This window comes from Xiphias gladius, chromosome 15 (genome assembly GCF_016859285.1).
Source record: "Xiphias gladius isolate SHS-SW01 ecotype Sanya breed wild chromosome 15, ASM1685928v1, whole genome shotgun sequence".
In the NCBI taxonomy this organism is placed as follows: Eukaryota; Metazoa; Chordata; class Actinopteri; order Istiophoriformes; family Xiphiidae; genus Xiphias; species Xiphias gladius.
In genome coordinates this window covers 6,982,823-6,999,516 of record NC_053414.1, presented here as the reverse complement: position 1 = coordinate 6,999,516, position 16,694 = coordinate 6,982,823, and the positions used below count along the sequence as shown (strand labels likewise).

Sequence of the window (16,694 nt, the reverse complement as noted above, 5' to 3'; positions counted from 1 at the left end):
ATTTCATGGTGATATTATCAATGTAGCACAAATACATATTTCAAAAGAGAGCCATTAGAATTATAAACGAAGCTACTTAAATGAAAGGCTTTGGAAAGGCATCATATAATGTATATGGTCAAAACAATTATAACTTAAAAAAAAAAGTCAATAGGGTTTGAGAGGAATTTGCATGTTTAAAATAACAAATTGGGAGGACCAATATAAAAAAAATCATTGTATTTCGTTTAAAAGGGTGAATTTATGGAACAGCAGTGGTGAGGAAATAAAAAAACATGTAACAAACTTAAGTAAGTTTTTAAAATACAAAACAAATATAAAATTCAAATATAGAAATGTACGATCCGAAACATTGGCATCAGTAAAAGAGGGTACAGGATACTGTGGGTTTTTTGCTTGATGTTAGCTTATTATGTCAAAAGGGGTGTAGCTTCAGTCTTCGCTTTTTCGTACTGTTGTGTTGTTTTCAGCTGTGGTATTTGCAACCCCCCTCTCTTTTTTTTATAGTTTCCTATTCTATGATAATAATAATATTAATAAGAAGAAGAAGAAGAAGAAGAAGAACGGTGAAACAAATCCACCGAATCGGAGCCGTAACGCTGAACTTTTATTTTAGCAAACCAGTGCCGGAAGTCTTTGCGTTCGTTCTGCTAGCTTGACTATGCTACAGTCAATATTTGTAGCGGCGACGGCAAGCGTCCGTCCGTCTCGGTGCCTCAGCCTAAAGTTAAACCACCCCTGCTCCACACTAAACTTACGGGACTCCATCCGTAGTTGAGCCGCTGTGCTGGGACACTGTCAGAGTTGAACGGAGGGCGACATGTCTCTTTAAAACGACTCTTGGTGGTCGTCAGGGCTGGAGAGAGTATTATCGTTTCCTGGCAGAGAATTTTGACAGTTCGGCAGCCTGGCTGTCGGTCGGACGGCTTGGTGTTTTTGTTCAACTGCGACAGACCTCGCAACGTAACGGGGTAAGTTAAGGACACCGAGTTGGCCGAGTCCAACTCATGTTGAATGATGGTCACTTAACCATAAATTTAAAACAACAAACAAAAAGAAAACAGATTTTTTTTTTTTTTTTTTTTTCGCGTACCGTTGTCCAGTGTGCATCTCTATGTTCTACTTCGGGATGCTGTTTTGTCGGTTGATTGACTGCTGCATCGATGGACTAACGTTTATTCATTTGTGTAAAGCCCGGTGGAAACCGTTGACGCTAGCTGGTTACATTTCATGATCACTTTCCAAAAAAAAAAACAAAAAAAAAAAAACGCCCAACGACTGACTGGGCTGCTTAAATGTTAAAATTACTGTTAAACCCATCAGTTGCCACTTAATGGAGGCGCTGACGCTAAGTGTATCGTGTAGGCGGGTTTTTGTATATTTTCAAAGCTGGGTTAGCTAAGTTAACGACTACTTTAAAAGAATTTTACAAGGATAAACTAAAGCGCGAAGCAGCTAGAACTTCGTGTAACTATTATTTTATGCAGTATTATTAAATTGTAAATATATATATATATATTTTAACTTACATTGCTCCAGTAGGTTACAGTATTTTTACTGAACCGACCATGTCACGTCTGTCAAAAGCAAAACAAGACCATGCTGTGTCACTAGAGCATGCCGTGGTATTAACGTTATCGTCTTTTAACTAGTGAAAGTGCACTGCTAGGATAAGCTAGGGGTGGTAACTAAACAACAATGGCCAGTTCTTTTTCTGTAATTGGATGATCTAGGCCAAGAGATCCCAAAGGGCATCCAGGGACTACCAGGGGTCATTTATTTATTGTGGGCTTCAGACAGTGTGTCCTGAAAAGCTGAGCTGGAGCTGAAGTTAGGATGAGAGTGTGTGTGTGTTTTTGTTTTAAACTTAAGGGCTTCACATTTTCAGTACAGCAAGTTTGTGAAAAATTAATATTCAACGGCGTAAGTCGGTTTGGGATTAGACTCTATTAAGTTAAATATTATCAGATGCATCCGATTGGCCTTAAGGACTAGTGGCCTGAACATTTCAATTATGTATTTCACTTCTTTCTAGTGGACTACAAACAATGTTAAACATAAATACCACCGGTTGATTTACTGTACCAGGATTAGCTTAAAGCTAATTTTTATTTGCAGTCCTTTGGCAGGTCTCAACTTGGTAACTTTGATACGCTTCATTTTGTGTTTGTTTCAACAGAGAGCTTAGTGTTAATGTAGCAGCAGCGTGTTTTCAGTGGAACCATATTGTTCTTGAATCTTGATATGTATCAGCTAAAAATGCAAGAGTTATGGTAATTAAGTTATTGTAGACTTACTTTGACATGCAGATTTGTTGTTTCATTTAAAGACTTAAAATAGAATATCACCAAAAGTCTCTCACAAAAGGAGATCAGAAAGAAATCAGGAGTTATCATACTCTTTACTTAAGTTGTTAAAATGTAAGAACTGTTGTATTCTCTATGGAAGCAGATACTGTTCCACAATAAGACATTTTGCCTGTCTGAGATCCTCAGACAGCTGAGGGTCCCGGATAACAAAGGCTCTGTACCTTTTGGAAGTTCTTTCCAGGAGATCTCAGATTTGGCCATATTCACCAGCACTACTGTTAGCCTTCTTGAAAACCAACATGCAGTAAGGCGTCCAAGGAATAGGGAAACAGAAAGAGAGACTGAGAACGCAATGGAAGCATCTGGTTCATGTTGATAAAAACAGACCTTATTATGTAGCTGCTCAACTTAAATGACCGCAGTTAGTGTTTTCCCCTTCTACTTAAAAAGGCCTTGGGTTAATTTCTCTAAAGCCAGTACACACAGATGACTCATCTGCTCTGTATGTCTGAGAAATATTACACTGGCACTATCAGGTTAGCCACAGTATTACAGCGTTTGCGAGTTAGTTTTTGGTTTGTGGAGACTGATTCTCTGCATTCCTTTCTTTGCCCGCTCCTTCCCAATGTTTTCATTTTTTTATATCAACCCCCCCCAAGCCTTTAATTCCGGCACTTTTTCTCTCCCTCTCCCTTGCTGGCTTTTAAACCCCGCAACAGTGTTTTACACATTTTCCCTCATGTGATTTGATTCTAAAATTTCTCCCACACGTTCCTGTGTTTCATCTTTCCTCCCCTTTGTTATTTTATCCCTTTGTCCACCGTTCAGGCTTTTCATTTTTGTTGTGCTGCTCGCTGTCTTTCTCCACCTTTCTCTACCTTTCTCTCCACCCTCCCGGTGCCTTTGTCGCAATCTGTCTGCTCTAGCTATTTCTCTCCTTTTTCCTGTCATTCCTCTCTGCTCTTCTGCTCCCATGTCATTTTCCTTCGTTGTCTGTGCCCTGCCAGTGGCAGTGGTCAGGATACTGGAACAGTTACAGCACCTTGCCCAGCCCTGAGCAAAAAACCATCACCACAATTGACCTCTGCTCCCTCAGAGTTTGATTAAGTTTAAGTTTTCTTTTTTATTATTTTTCATGTAGATTTTATTTAATTTAATCTAATTTGCATTTGTATATTTCTTAAATGAACATTAAGTAATGAAATAGACAGCTCCGCTTCTTACTGATTTAAAGATAAAATAACATAAACTGCGCTCTGGCCCTCTCCAGCTCCAAGCCTAATCTGAAAAATCAGGGTGAAAGCAGTTTCCACTGTAATTGTGAACTGAATATCTTTGGTTTTTGGACTTGTGGTTGGACAAAATATGTTTGTTTGTGTGTATCAGTTGTTTTGGCCAGTTTTAAATTAATACTGCTGATAAGTCACCAGAGTGGGTCCAACTTGTAGTAAGCAGTGCTCATAAGCCCAAGAGAATTTCACTTATATTTGTTGATACATTCATTAATTACCAATAAATTCTGTAAGGGGATGTGGGATACGAAAGGGATGACTAAGGCAGCTCACTACTGTTCAGGAGACAGTTTCACTTTCGAGTTTTGCTAATTCACTTCCTGTGGGCACATCACTGACAATACCTGACATACAAAGTTATATGTAATGTGCTTCTCTACTGCTGTCCTTCATGATAAAGGCTGGCAAGTCAGGTTAACTGTTCATTCGAAGTGTAGCTGTATATGTCACATGGTTCAGAGGGTTAGTGCTTCCTACGCTGCATGAAAAGCACCTTTTGTCTCTTTCTGCACATGATTGTAAGATGTAACTTGTTTTCTAGACTAAGTGGATAGGATGGTTAGCTAGAAACAAAGAGGGTATAGCTATAGAAGAATGTGTGGTCCAATCAAACATTTCTACAGTATTTCAGTGGGAATAATTGTCAAATAAAACAAAGGAGGAGAAATGGCTTTGTGCATGGGTGTTCTCTGCTCGAATAAGGTGGGGGGTTGGTATGTTAAGGAGGGGAAAGTGCTGTGCTAGGCTGCACTGAGATGCCATTTAAAGTGGAAGGGAGGATTTGAGGAAATTAAAGTACAAACTGCTCCCTTCTCTACACTCTTAGCTAAAGCCTCTTGACGTGCTATGAAGAAAGAAATGCTACCATAACTTTGTGAAAGGGAGACGTTTGTTTGCTCAATTACAGATAGCGGCTGTTGTTGCTCTGGAGTCAAAATATTTGTGATCTTTGGGTCTGCAAAATGGTTTCAAAGCATGTTGTAATTTAAAAAAAACAAAAAACAGTCTATCAGTTTTTGAAATACTATCGTTAAAACTTGAGGGTTGTGTCCGATAGCAGTGTTAAATATCTCACTATCCACAGTTCAGCAGCCACGTCCTCTTTTCCTTTAATCCTTGATAATCAAACTTGCTAAGGAAAATTAAAGAGTAAAATCTTTGGTCAATGAGCTTCTTAATACTTGCTTCCTGCAATGTCACTTATGAAGTAATTTATGCTAAGTCTACCATGGCCTGTAGTGAAAATCTCCAAGGATACGAATGTCAGAGGCTAATATCCAAATTGAAAATGCAAGAAACCATTCACATAAACAGCCTATTGATTGGACAGACACGAAAGCGAGAGTTACAATAAATACATAGATTCTCAGCAGAGAACTAGCAGCTAACATAACTGTTATCACTGCTCCAGTGTGGCATAGTGAAAACATGAATTGAGTGAAGAAACAACTGTAATATACCACTTTGTGTTTTTGGAGGATAAGACATCACTTACGGATGGTTTGCAGCTGCTGTAGAAATTTCAGTGTCAGTGTTTCAGTGACAGTGTGTGGTTCTTACTTACAGTTAACAGAGAAGGTCTGTCTACTATCGCTGGCAATGGACTGCTGTTAGGCATAGTCATATGTGTTGTTGTTATTATTGCCTGTTTATAGCGTCAGCACAGTTTGGTGATGTTCTGACCTCTTTGCTCTTCTCAGTCGGTCAGCCCAAATTTTTCTGTGAGACTAAAAAATTCCCCTCATTTACTCTGTTCCAACAGTTGCTTGCACAGAGCCAGTGGAGGAAGGTAGAATTAAAGAATAAGATGTGGAAAATTATGGTAGTAAAGTTGAGCATGTGTACTGAAGAAGGTGTTAGTGGGAAAAACATCTGAGCTGTGCAAGAGTGCAATAATCAAATTTTTGAACATTGAGCTTCTTCCCTCTTTTAGGGAGTGGAGGTTTCTATGTGCGTCTGTGCTGTCACACTGACTTCCTGTCTGTATCTGCTGGGTACAAACAGCTACAGCTTCCCTTTCTGTCATCCTCTGTGGCTCTTTTCGGTAGCATGAGTTAGCTACTGCGCTGATGTAGTCCTGTCCCCGGCTAACTATATCAGAAGATTAATTCAAACTGTCACCAGGTTAGTTCTTCCAAGTCTTTTTGTCATGGGATAGCAGGCACAGAAGGATGCTGGATATGCTGTAATGTTACAAGACCGGATCGCCGCGCAGAATCCAAAGGCTGCTGGATTTTCAGATGTGTGGAGTCAAATAAATGGAGACTCTAGCAGAGGTGGTTGTCATAGAACAGATTAGCTGCTTGTTTAGTGACTAAACTAATCATTTATAATTTTGAAAATCCTATCACTTTCTAAAATCTTACCTCAAATGGCCACTTTGTCTAGTAACCCTTGTTTAGTTGCACAAATGGAGAACCAAAGCAGAAATGTTACATTTCTTCCTGATGATGAATATGCATGAGCTCCCCGATGTCACAATGATATGGACCCTAGCCAGCACATTAGAATCTGCTTCATGTTACTGCATATTTCTCGTCTTTTTTTTTTTTTTTTTTTTACCTGTTCTCTCCACATGGAAGTCAGATATAAGAGGAAAATTAAGAAAAGTATATCTGAAGCTGGTCACATGAACTGATCAGTGTCCTATAGTAAGAGAGACAGTTGACTCGGAGTCAAATGAAACGATACTTGGACCCTCTGCGTACGGCAGTCTTGAAATAGTAATTTAACATGGATTAGTTACAGGCACCTGTTGTCTGCAGGCTGAAGCCAGTTACATTTAATGTAATTCTGGGCAAAGCAGAGTAAACACGAAACATTCCTTACCAGAGGAGTAAGCACCACAAGTAGTTAAGCCTGTGAGCTGCGGTTTATGCTAATTATCCGCACTGTAAGAACACATCCTTGTCCAATCAGATTGCTCGGTTTAAGATGCCTGTTACATAATGTTTGTGATGGTAGAGTTTCGGAAAGTTAAACCGGCATATACTTTCTAACAAACATGACCATGAGATAAAGCCGATGAAATCAGGTTGGTCTCTCCGCTCTCCTCATCTGCTTCGCCTTGTGTTAAACTGTGCTACTTTCTCTGGGTTTTTCTTCACTTTAAGTATGCCGGGTCAGTTAAGGTATGCTGCATTCGCAGGTGTTTTTGTCACTCTGCAGTATTGTTTTGTCCCATCTGTACTCTGAATGTGTCTGTGCCATAGCATGCTAACTGTGTCTGTCTTTGTTCTTTAAGATGGTGTGTTCAAATGCATTTATTTGTGCGTTTGGAACGTTTTTTTTTTTTTTTTTATGCTTTGTAAATCTCAGTGTTTGAGCAGGAGGAAGGCTCCTGAAGATTAGTTGGATTACAGGTGGCTGAGATTAACCAAGAGAGAATCTGTCAGAGACTTACTGCTAGTATTACTACTATCACTGCTGGTACTGGTACCACTTTTAGCCAGTGCTTATACTGCTACTGCTGCATCTGCTACTATTACCACTGCTACTTAAACTGACATATGACTTTTGTAACTGCTGCTGTGACTATTGTCTACCACTGCTGCTACTAACTAGTGTGCTACCATTACATAAGATGTTGCTACGAAAGTGTCTCTGTCAGAACTACAGTGATTAGTCAATTAATCGATGATTCAGTTGACAGAAACTTATTTGCAACTCTTTTGATAATTGACAAATCATTTAAGTCATTTTTCAAGCAAAAATGACAAGATTTTCACAGTTCCAGGTTCTCAAATGTGAAAATCTGTCATTTTCCTTGGTCTTATACTGGATTGAATATTATTGGGTTTTGGACTGATCACAAAAACAAGAGATTTGATGAGCCACCCTGGGCCCTAGGATATTGTGATGGTTTTCTTTCACTGTTTTCTCATTTTTTATAGACCAAATGATTCATTGAGAAAATGTATGTGGCAGATTGATTGATACTAAAAGTAAGAATTAGTTAAAGCCCAACCATCTTCTAACGGCAGACGAAATGATTACACTTTCATGACCCATATTTTCAAGTGTGTGTGTGTGTGTGTGTGTGTGTGTGTGTGTGTGTGTGTGTGTGTGTGTGTGTGTGTGTGTGTATTCTACATAAAATACACAATGATTGATCATCATATGCTTATGTAAGCCTTCCTAGTTGGTGATGGTGTGTTGGGCATCTCCTTAGTTTATCTGGAACTGCAAGAGCAATCTGTGTAAACCACTTAGGGATGGGATGGAATCTGAATTTTCAGAGTAAAGTTGTTTTTGAGCAAAAAAAATAAAAGTCTACATTTAGTTGAAGTAGTTGAAGTTTGTTGTTGTTTGGGGTTATTTTTCGAGGAAAGATTGATTCTTTCTGATACATTTTGTCAGTAAATGATGGAAAAGTATATTTTTCTCAATATGTGTTTAACGTCATAAATATGAACATACAATTTGAAACATATATATTTTGAAACTGTGTCTCTTGTAGACACAGTAGCAATTTAAATCATGATGTGTATCTTATGGTATTCTATTGACCACCTCCTGCAGGAGGCATCCTGCAGTTTAAGGAGCCATGTAAAAATGATAAATCATATCTTATTATTTCTCTCTCTGTGTCTTTCAGTCATGTCTCGTAGGAGTTCTCGCCTGCTGTCCGGAGGCTACTACAATTCAGATGAAGAATCTGACTCAAGTAGTGTGACAAATATATCCTACCGTGAAAACCCTGTCAAGTATGTAGCTTTGTGTGTGTGTGTGTGTGTGTGTGTTTGTGTGTTTACATGTGTTTGCGTGTGTGCTCATGTGTCTGAAGCTTGGTTTGTGGTGATTTGCAAACTAATGTTAAGCAATCTTTGTCTTTTCTATAATGCCCTTTTCTCCTCCTCCTCTGTGTGTGTGTGTGTGTGTGTGTGTGTGTGTGTGTGTGTGTGTGTGTGTGTGTGTGTGTGTGTGTGTGTGTGTGTGTGTGTGTGTGTGTGTGTGTGTGTGTGTGTGTGTGTGTTCATTTTCTTAAGGGTTTTCAAGAAGAAGGCAGGGACCCGCAAGGCTGGCTCCCGCACCTCCAACAGAGCCAATAGCAATGTTAGTTTAACCAGCCCCGAGACGCCGGTCACTGCAGACCAGTCTGATGGTAAAAAAAAAAAAAAAAAGCATAACGTCCCATTTGCTCACGAGTTAAAATTACATCATTTCCTCTCAATACAAAAGTAAAAATAATAGCATGAATGAAACAGGGTTGGGACAATGTGTTTCAGGGACATTTCAGAGCAGTGCTAAAATACTTAGTTCCAGCCTTTCAAATGTGAGGATTTGCTGTTTTCTCCAATACTCAGAATTTGGAGTATTGGACTGTTGGTCAGGCAAAACAACCGATGTGAAGGTGTCACAATGAGCTGCCAATGAGCTGAATATTATTTAATAATATTTTATTGCTTAAAGAAGTGGTACCAAAACTGTTTAGGTCATGATTCCTCATAAAACATCTACTTTGCAACTCTTCGTCACTACAGTACATTTACTGGTTGTGACCAGTTCAACCAAAGATTTTTGTTCTACTTTTTAAAATTTGAATAATATTAAGTGGCTTGAAGAAGTAAAGTTATTCTGTAATGCATAAGAGAAAAAGCAAAGATTGGAGGAAAGTCTGAAAAAGCCCAAAAAAATGAACACATTTTTGTGAAACATGTATGTTTTTTCTTGTCTATCCAGTTAATAATCTTGCAACACATCAGAATTATTTTACATAACCCCACATTTGGAACAACTAGACTAAATGATTTAAAAATCTAATAATTTAATTAAAAAATGAATGAGAGATTATTAAAACACAAATAATCAGTTGCTACAATGCTATTTGAGGAGCTGAGAGTCCTTTAATTTATTTATAATATAATTTTTTCACAGCTTACTGTTTATTTTCGTTTCACCTTTTCCTTGTGTCCTTCTGCCTCTCAGATCTGAGTCCCTCTCACTCGAGCGTCCAGCCCCAGCCGAGCATGAGGACAGTACACTATGTCTCCACCACAGCCACCCCTCGGCCTGCCTTGACCCCGTCCTCGACCCGGAGTCAGACGCCCACATGCCTCCCCTCGGTACCTCCAGAGAAGAGCCCCTACGCTGGGCTCTGCAGCTCCAGCCGGCCAGGATTACACCTGAGGCCCAACCACAAGGAGCTGAGTCAGAGCGCACTGGACAGCTCAGGGTACTCGTCCTCCGAGGGGATTTACAGGAAGCCCATGGTTGCCGCCAGCAGTAGCAGTAGAATGAGCAGTAACAGTGGGGCTCTCAGTTCTGGATACAGAAGCAGAATCAGCGGTGCCTTCTTTCGTCTGATGGGTGAGTACTGAAGTGTATCGGTGTGTTTGTGTTTTAATGTGTCTGTTTATGACAATATATTAATCCCATTGTTTCATATGGTTTTTTTTTTTGCAGACACAGCATCATTGGCGGCTGCCAAAGCACAGTCAAAAGTAATGCACCTGACATCCTTAGGTATGTTGTTGGTGTGTGTGTTTTAGTTCGTCTTTCTGTACTCGCACGTGCTCGTGCTTGTTTTTACTGGCACTTTTAAGTCGATTTGTACAGTATTTGTCCAGAGTGCTACGTGTTCACATACATACAGCTTTCACATGCCACTAGGTTTGTGTTTTCACAATCATTGCATATGACTTGGCTCCAGCTTATCAATATCCCTGCAAATCGATTTTTTTTCTCGTCCCTACAGCTAACACCTCATTCAGCAGTTGCATGAAGAAGGCTTGTGGTCTGTTCCTCCTCCTCCTCATCATACTTCTATGTGAGTGATATATAAGTTTTAACATTTTCAGGTTTGCATCTCATCTGCTACATTTTCACATTTAGGAGAAATCTTCTTTTTGATCGTTGCTCTCTAGTTTTGTTTATATTTTCAGAAAGTACCAACCACACCTATTTTCCTGAAGAGATTTTAGATCAGCAGTACTCTGGGCTACCCCCAGGAAGTTAGCTAGCATAGGTGGTAGTGTCTGCGCCAAAATGTGTTTGTTTGACTCACATATCAGCTTGGCTTCCTCTGCTTTTGTGGTGAGTTCTTCTTCACACATCCCCGCCTCAGTGTGATTGAATGAGTCATAGTAAATGTCTTTCACACGTCAGGTGATGTTTACTTTGTGCAGACCGTGTCTCTGTTTCCAAGTACTGCTCTTAATGGGCCATTCCTCCTGTTTTCTCCAGGTATTTGGTTCCTCCTTCCCTGGATGACCTCTTTCATCTCCCGCATCAGTGTCACAAAGACGCCGTCACAGACGAAACCCAAGAGTCAACCTGTTATCCCTGCCACTCCTACTCCCAAACCCAGCACAGTTCATCATGCACCTGTGATGGTAGGGCTTCACAGCAAATGCAAACAGACAATATAAAAGAAAGACTACAACAAAGCACAAAATTATAAACAACTATAATGTTTCTTACACAGAATTCCTTATGACCTTATCACAAACCTTTTTATTTGGGGATTTTGTCAGAAATATTAAGGGTCTTTTTTTACCTCAGTAATATTAAAAGTCCTTCTGTCCCACCAGAATCCAGCCATTGTGTCTGCTGCTGTAGAAGCGAAGATGCAGCCTCTTTTGGTAAGAAACAGATCATCAGCAATTTTGCAAGTAAAATCCTATAATGTGTTCTAGCTTTTCCATATTCATCAAAACTGTCTTGTCACATCTTGATCTATTTTCATTTTTTGCAAGTGTAACCTGTATGTGTGTGTTTGGTTGCAGGCTGTGCTGCAGCTAAAGCAAGAACAGCTTCTCTCCCAGGTGAGAAAGTCTCTCTCTCTCTCTGTTTCTGTCTGTTTCTCTCGGTGCTGTCCCCTGAGTCCATCTCATTCATTTAGTCTGGTATTTAGCAAACTGGCTCTCTGGTTGGTGAAATGTCTTGCTAGGTGAAGCTAGGATGGAGGCGCGGATGAAAATTAAGCACAGTACAGTAACATCTAGTGGTGGTGATGGGGAACTGCAGAGAACACAAGCTGATTTTTGCATGATTTTGTTTCTTTATTATTTTCTTTTTAATACCTTCAATATTTTGTTCTGTGTAACTTTATAATTTGAAAAAAAAAAATCTTGAAGGGAGTTGATAATACACAGAAGCTGGTATAATTACAAGCACATAGGTATAAACCACTGCCAGTATTCAACATGTCTGCAACTTGCTGTTACACCTAAAAATACAATTTTTTTTTTTTTAGTTAAATCAATTGAATGTTCTTGTAAACATTTGAATTTACTACCACATCTTTCTCTCTCAGATGAAGGAGCAAATGAAGCTGGACATGCAGGGTATGAAAGATCGGCTAGAGGTTATGGACTTGGACAGTCAGCTGCGTCTGGAGCAGGAGGTTGCCGGGCTGGCCAGGCAGATGGCGGCTTATCAGACGGACAGCCGCTCTGCCGCTGCCAGCCTCAGCCTCAGGATCCAAGATTTGGAGGCCCAGAATGCTAAGGTAACAGTGCTGGAAGATGTGTTCACAAATGGCAGACTGAAGATGTGTGAAGGGAAAGACAGACATGCCTTAATCCTCTCTTTTGTGCTTGTTATCTTCTAACCTGCTGACCGGTTTCCTTCAGACTGTTTGACTATGAAGTGACCGCCTCTTTCTTGCAGCTGTCCCAGGAGTTGTCGTCCATCCAGCTGATGCCTCCTCCAGCCCCCTGTCCTGATACCAACACTGCCCCTCTCCACAACCATCTAACCCCAGAGCTCCAACAGGCCATGGAGAAGTGGCTCACTGACCGCATCAAGGTAGGTGGAGAGATACTGTAGATGGTCTATAAGACTACGACCTGGCACAGGCCCATTTGAATATAATCACAGTAGATAAAGTCTTTTATTCTGAGGCTTATTTGCCGTGTCATTTGGTGGTGGCCGTTGGTTTTGGATTATATATCCGAATAATGTGTTTTATATGATCTGTTTTCAATTGAATGTGTGCGCATGTGTGTATGTTTTGACACGTCGACACAAATCAATACTTACGGTATGTGCTGTGTGAATGTGAATCAGGAGCAGGATATCCTCAAGCTTGGTGACAAAGGAAGCGGCACAGACCTGGGACGTCCCATGGCTGACAAAATGGCTGACTTTGCCCTGGAGACCCAAGGTCAGAAACATCACGTCAGAGTCTCCTGGCTTCAGCTAGCTACTGCGCTACAGGTTTAATTATCTCAGCTCTCAGATCAGCTGAGTCTACTGATTGTTGTTTTTGTTTTAAAAGCAACCACCATTTTTTTTTTTGAGTGGGAAAGAATATAAAAATAGCAAAAAGAAATACAGTAGTAGTTCATTTGTCCATTGGTTAATCTTCAATATATTATTACCTATTTTACACTGTGTGTCCGTGTGTAGGTGCCAGTGTGATCAGCACCAGGTGTTCGGAGACGTATCGCATTCGTTCAGCATGCGTCACCTTGTTTGGTTTCCCTCTCTGGTACCCATCCGAAAGCCCACGCACTGTTATTCAGGTATAACGTTTTCTTTGTATCTTCTGTCGTCCTCTTTTCTTCTTCACTCTGAAGACATCTGTCCTTTCCGTCACTCGGTCTCCCCGGTCTTCTACCGTTCAGAGTTTCAAGTCATGATCAACTTAGTAGGAGACGATTATCACCGGTCTCATTTTTCCTGACTGCATCTTCTCCCTCGCTCCCAGGGTCACCCGGTGCTGCTCCCAGGGAAATGTTGGGCGTTTCACGGTGTCCAGGGAACTCTTGTCATCTCTCTCTCCCACCCCATAAGGATTACTCATGTGACGCTGGACCACCTGCCGCGCTACAACTCCCCCACCGGCCGTATCGACTCCGCGCCCAAAGACTTTGAAGTCTACGTGAGTGCCCCCAATACAGAAATGCAGTATGGCTTTTCATGACTGCTTTTTTTTTCTTCTTTAAATTAATTTGTTGGGTCACTGGTCTCATATGATCTCTGCTCCAGAATATTTTGACAAGACATTATTGACAAACACATTGCTGCCCAAGCTGCCAAGACTGTTTAATTTTACAGATCCACTGAAAAGGTGGAATAACACTGACATCAGATGATACCAGATGATTTGTATGACCTTCATTTCTAGGAGTATATAATTTAATATGCCATTTAACATTTTGGAAAAGATGGACCTGTTTGGCCCTTGCATTCTGAAAAAAACTCACAAAACTGCTTACCAGTACTGGATATTAAGAATATAGCCTGTAGCCGGCTGCATAGAGATGCCTTTTACAATTGTTATTAATACAAAATTGTTATTTGAGAAGTTTTCAGAGACAGAGACAACAACATGAATTTGGCTCCGGGCCTGCTGCTTTTTGTTTTGGTCTAAACACTCTGATCGGAATGTAAAGTTGTTAGTCATCATCAATTGTAATCACTTTGTGATTAAACCTTAGGAAAGAAAGTGACAGTCCCATATAGTGGCTTAGCAGGTCACCATTCGGACGCCGTAATTTTGTCTCTCTCTTTCTCAGGGAATGAAAAACGACACGGAAGAAGGAACGCTGCTGGAGACATTCACCTACGATGAGGAGGGAGAGTCGACGCAGACGTTTAAGCTGCCTGTAAGTTCGAACTAACAAATCTAAATGGACAATGACACCATGATATTTACAGGGAGACAGAACTTGATCTGACTACTTCCTGTTCTATATAAAAAGTGTGAGGTCATCGTAAGCAGTTGTTGCTCTTGTTAAGTCTTGACTGTCGGCATGCACTCATTTTGACATCCGTTTTCTTCTATCTCTCTCTCTCTACACTCTTAAATTTTACGTCTGTCTTTATTTTCCTCTTCTCTCTCTCTTTTCTATTCTTTTCTCCTTCATGCAGAACCCCAGTGACGAGGTTTATAGATTTGTGGAGCTGCGTGTCCTCAGCAACTGGGGCCATGTCGAATATACGTGTCTTTACCGCTTCCGTGTGCACGGAAAGATCGCCTCCACATGAGATCCACCCGACGGCAATGTGACGGCTCGTTCCAACACATCAGAATGTGCATACGAAATGCACACGTTTTTTGTTTTTTCTTAAATGTACAACTCAAATTGGTGGTCTGATCTGGCTTCAGGCAAAATGCTACTGAAAAAATGTTTTGTGTTGACTAATGTCACTCCTGTGTGTCAGCAGGTTTTGCTGTTTTTTTTTTTTTTTTTGTTGTTGTTTTTTAATCTGCTTAATGTTAATGTGACAGAAATCACAGGAGGTTTTTTTTATGCACAAGTTGAAGTGCACACTTGGCTTTGAATAAGTGTACAGAATGAAGTGTAAAGTATGTTTCTAAAAACCAAAAATCTACCTAGTAAAAAAATTGGGGAGCATAGAGTTCTGGAAACGATATGCTTTCAGTCATATGAGCGTGCCACAAAATAATTTTTGAACTTTTGTCATTATTAATTATTATTGCTATTTATCAGGTATTTCCCGCTTCACATCCGCACAGCACACAATCCCACCTGGGAGATCCCCGGCAAACCACATTTCTTTACATTTTGCCAATGAGAAGCTGCACCGGAGCAGTTGAGTGTTAAACACAGTCTTTAATGTTACTCTAACAAATGAAAGGAGGGTAAGAGTTTCTCCTCCACTTTGCTGATGTAGATTTCCACAGACGGTCCTGGGATCTGAACCAACTGCAACTGGTTGCAATCATGCGCCTCGAGGCTTCCTGCCACAGCACATAAGTGATGAAGTGTTATTAATGAAGTTAGAAAAGCTTATTTCTAAATGGCTGTGTCCAGTTTTGGACACAGCCATTTTAAATGAATTTCAATTAGAGCTGTAACTAACTGTTTTCATTGTAGATCAAACTGCCGATCGTATTGTCAATAAATTGGATAAACTGTTTTGTCCATAAAATGTGGAAAAAAAAAAAAAAGAAGTGAAAAATGCACTTTAAAAATTTGCTAGAGCAAATGTCTTTTTTTCCGACCAACAGTCCAAAACCCAAAGACATTCAGTAACTGTCATGTACGACAGAGAGAAGTATTAAATCCTTACATTTGAGGAGCTGGAACTGTCACATTATGACATTTTTGCTTAAAAAAACGATGATTTGATTGTCAGAATAGTTGCCTCTGCATTTTCTGTTAATCAACTAATCAATTAATCGTTGCAGCTCTAATTTCAATATTTATTGTTAAGATTTAGTTTGTGAAGTTCAAAAATCAAGCATGGAGGTTGCCTGTAATGTGGACTGGCTGAAGTAGCCGTTACGCCATTTTTGACGGGACATTCTTCTGATTTTTGGTTGTTGCTGTTGTTGTGACTGACCATCCTTTAAACAACAGTAGAAATTATAATGAAGGCAGCAGTGAATGTGTTTTAATCAGTATTGTTTGTTACTGGTAAGTTAAATCTGATTTATTATTCCTACAAAAGGTCAAATGTACATTTTGTAACATTTCTTTTGTTTTCTCCTTTAGCAGGTTTTAACTAATCAATTTTGATTTTATCACCAGTACTTGAATACTTGAAAACCTCTTTTTCTAACCTCTTTGAAAGGCGTCGTGTTTGACTCCATGACGTCTGTGTTTTCTGCTTCTTTGTACATAACACTTAGATTTTGTATGAGCTACTCAACCAGGAAAGAAAGGTGTTATTTATTTGTAAAATTAGAATATTCCTTTATGAATTCATGTGTTACGTCTGTTGTTGTAGGATGGGCTAGACAATACTCTCTGATTACTTTTTCCAACATGCTAAACACGTGCAATCATAAAAGTTTATCATTCAAAATCTCTAAAATACCTGCTCAACCAATGACAAAACTGCACACGACAGTGTGCACGTAACTGTCATACCATCATTTCCCATGTGTTCTTTGTTGTTGTTTGGTTTTAGGAAATATTAGACACTTGTTCTAATTATGAAGTGCACTAGAGTTGAATCCAGGTCAAGTCCATCACTTCTGACTGATTTCCTTTATTAGATATGTACTGGTCCTAAAGGAGATGTCGAAAAAGAGAGACCGATGAAATAAAGGCGGATTTCACACATTTGTGATCCGGATCATGACGAAGGGGAATCACATCCCAGTATCAGGAATTATTATTATTTTATATAGGACATACGCTCAGTTGGCAGTTTATTAGGTAAAGCTAGC

The 16,694-nt window shown here is 39.9% G+C and overlaps 1 protein-coding gene across 3 annotated transcripts; it reads left to right on the top strand.

Moving 5' to 3' along the window:
* Nucleotides 1–705: 705 nt before the first annotated feature.
* Nucleotides 706–15,470, top strand: si:dkey-92f12.2 (SUN domain-containing protein 1). 3 transcript variants are annotated; one of them, XM_040146812.1, is made up of 16 exons: nucleotides 706–971; nucleotides 8,199–8,307; nucleotides 8,590–8,705; nucleotides 9,530–9,910; nucleotides 10,007–10,066; nucleotides 10,299–10,370; nucleotides 10,787–10,935; nucleotides 11,134–11,184; nucleotides 11,329–11,367; nucleotides 11,859–12,053; nucleotides 12,215–12,352; nucleotides 12,614–12,710; nucleotides 12,956–13,071; nucleotides 13,257–13,430; nucleotides 14,068–14,157; nucleotides 14,423–15,470. In XM_040146812.1, exons 2-16 carry the CDS (start codon nucleotides 8,201–8,203, stop codon nucleotides 14,537–14,539), a joined length of 1,902 nt encoding a protein of 633 aa, XP_040002746.1. In that variant the 5' UTR covers nucleotides 706–971; nucleotides 8,199–8,200; the 3' UTR covers nucleotides 14,540–15,470. The 3 variants fall into 3 exon arrangements, with proteins under 3 accessions (XP_040002746.1, XP_040002747.1, XP_040002748.1); XM_040146813.1 differs by lacking the exon at nucleotides 706–971 and adding an exon at nucleotides 5,641–5,725; XM_040146814.1 differs by lacking the exon at nucleotides 706–971 and having other exon boundaries at nucleotides 8,199–8,267.
* The last annotated feature ends 1,224 nt before the right edge of the window (nucleotides 15,471–16,694 follow it).

What these genes read in the sequence shown, in the direction of transcription:
- si:dkey-92f12.2 (XM_040146812.1), top strand. Translation starts at nt 8,201, where the DNA reads ATGTCTCGTAGGAGTTCTCGCCTGCTGTCCGGAGGCTACTACAATTCA. An exon ending in AAGAACAGCTTCTCTCCCAG is followed by an intron (nt 11,368 to 11,858) that starts GTGAGAAAGTCT and finishes TTTCTCTCTCAG; the next exon opens with ATGAAGGAGCAAATGAAGCT. An exon ending in GGCTCACTGACCGCATCAAG is followed by an intron (nt 12,353 to 12,613) that starts GTAGGTGGAGAG and finishes AATGTGAATCAG; the next exon opens with GAGCAGGATATCCTCAAGCT.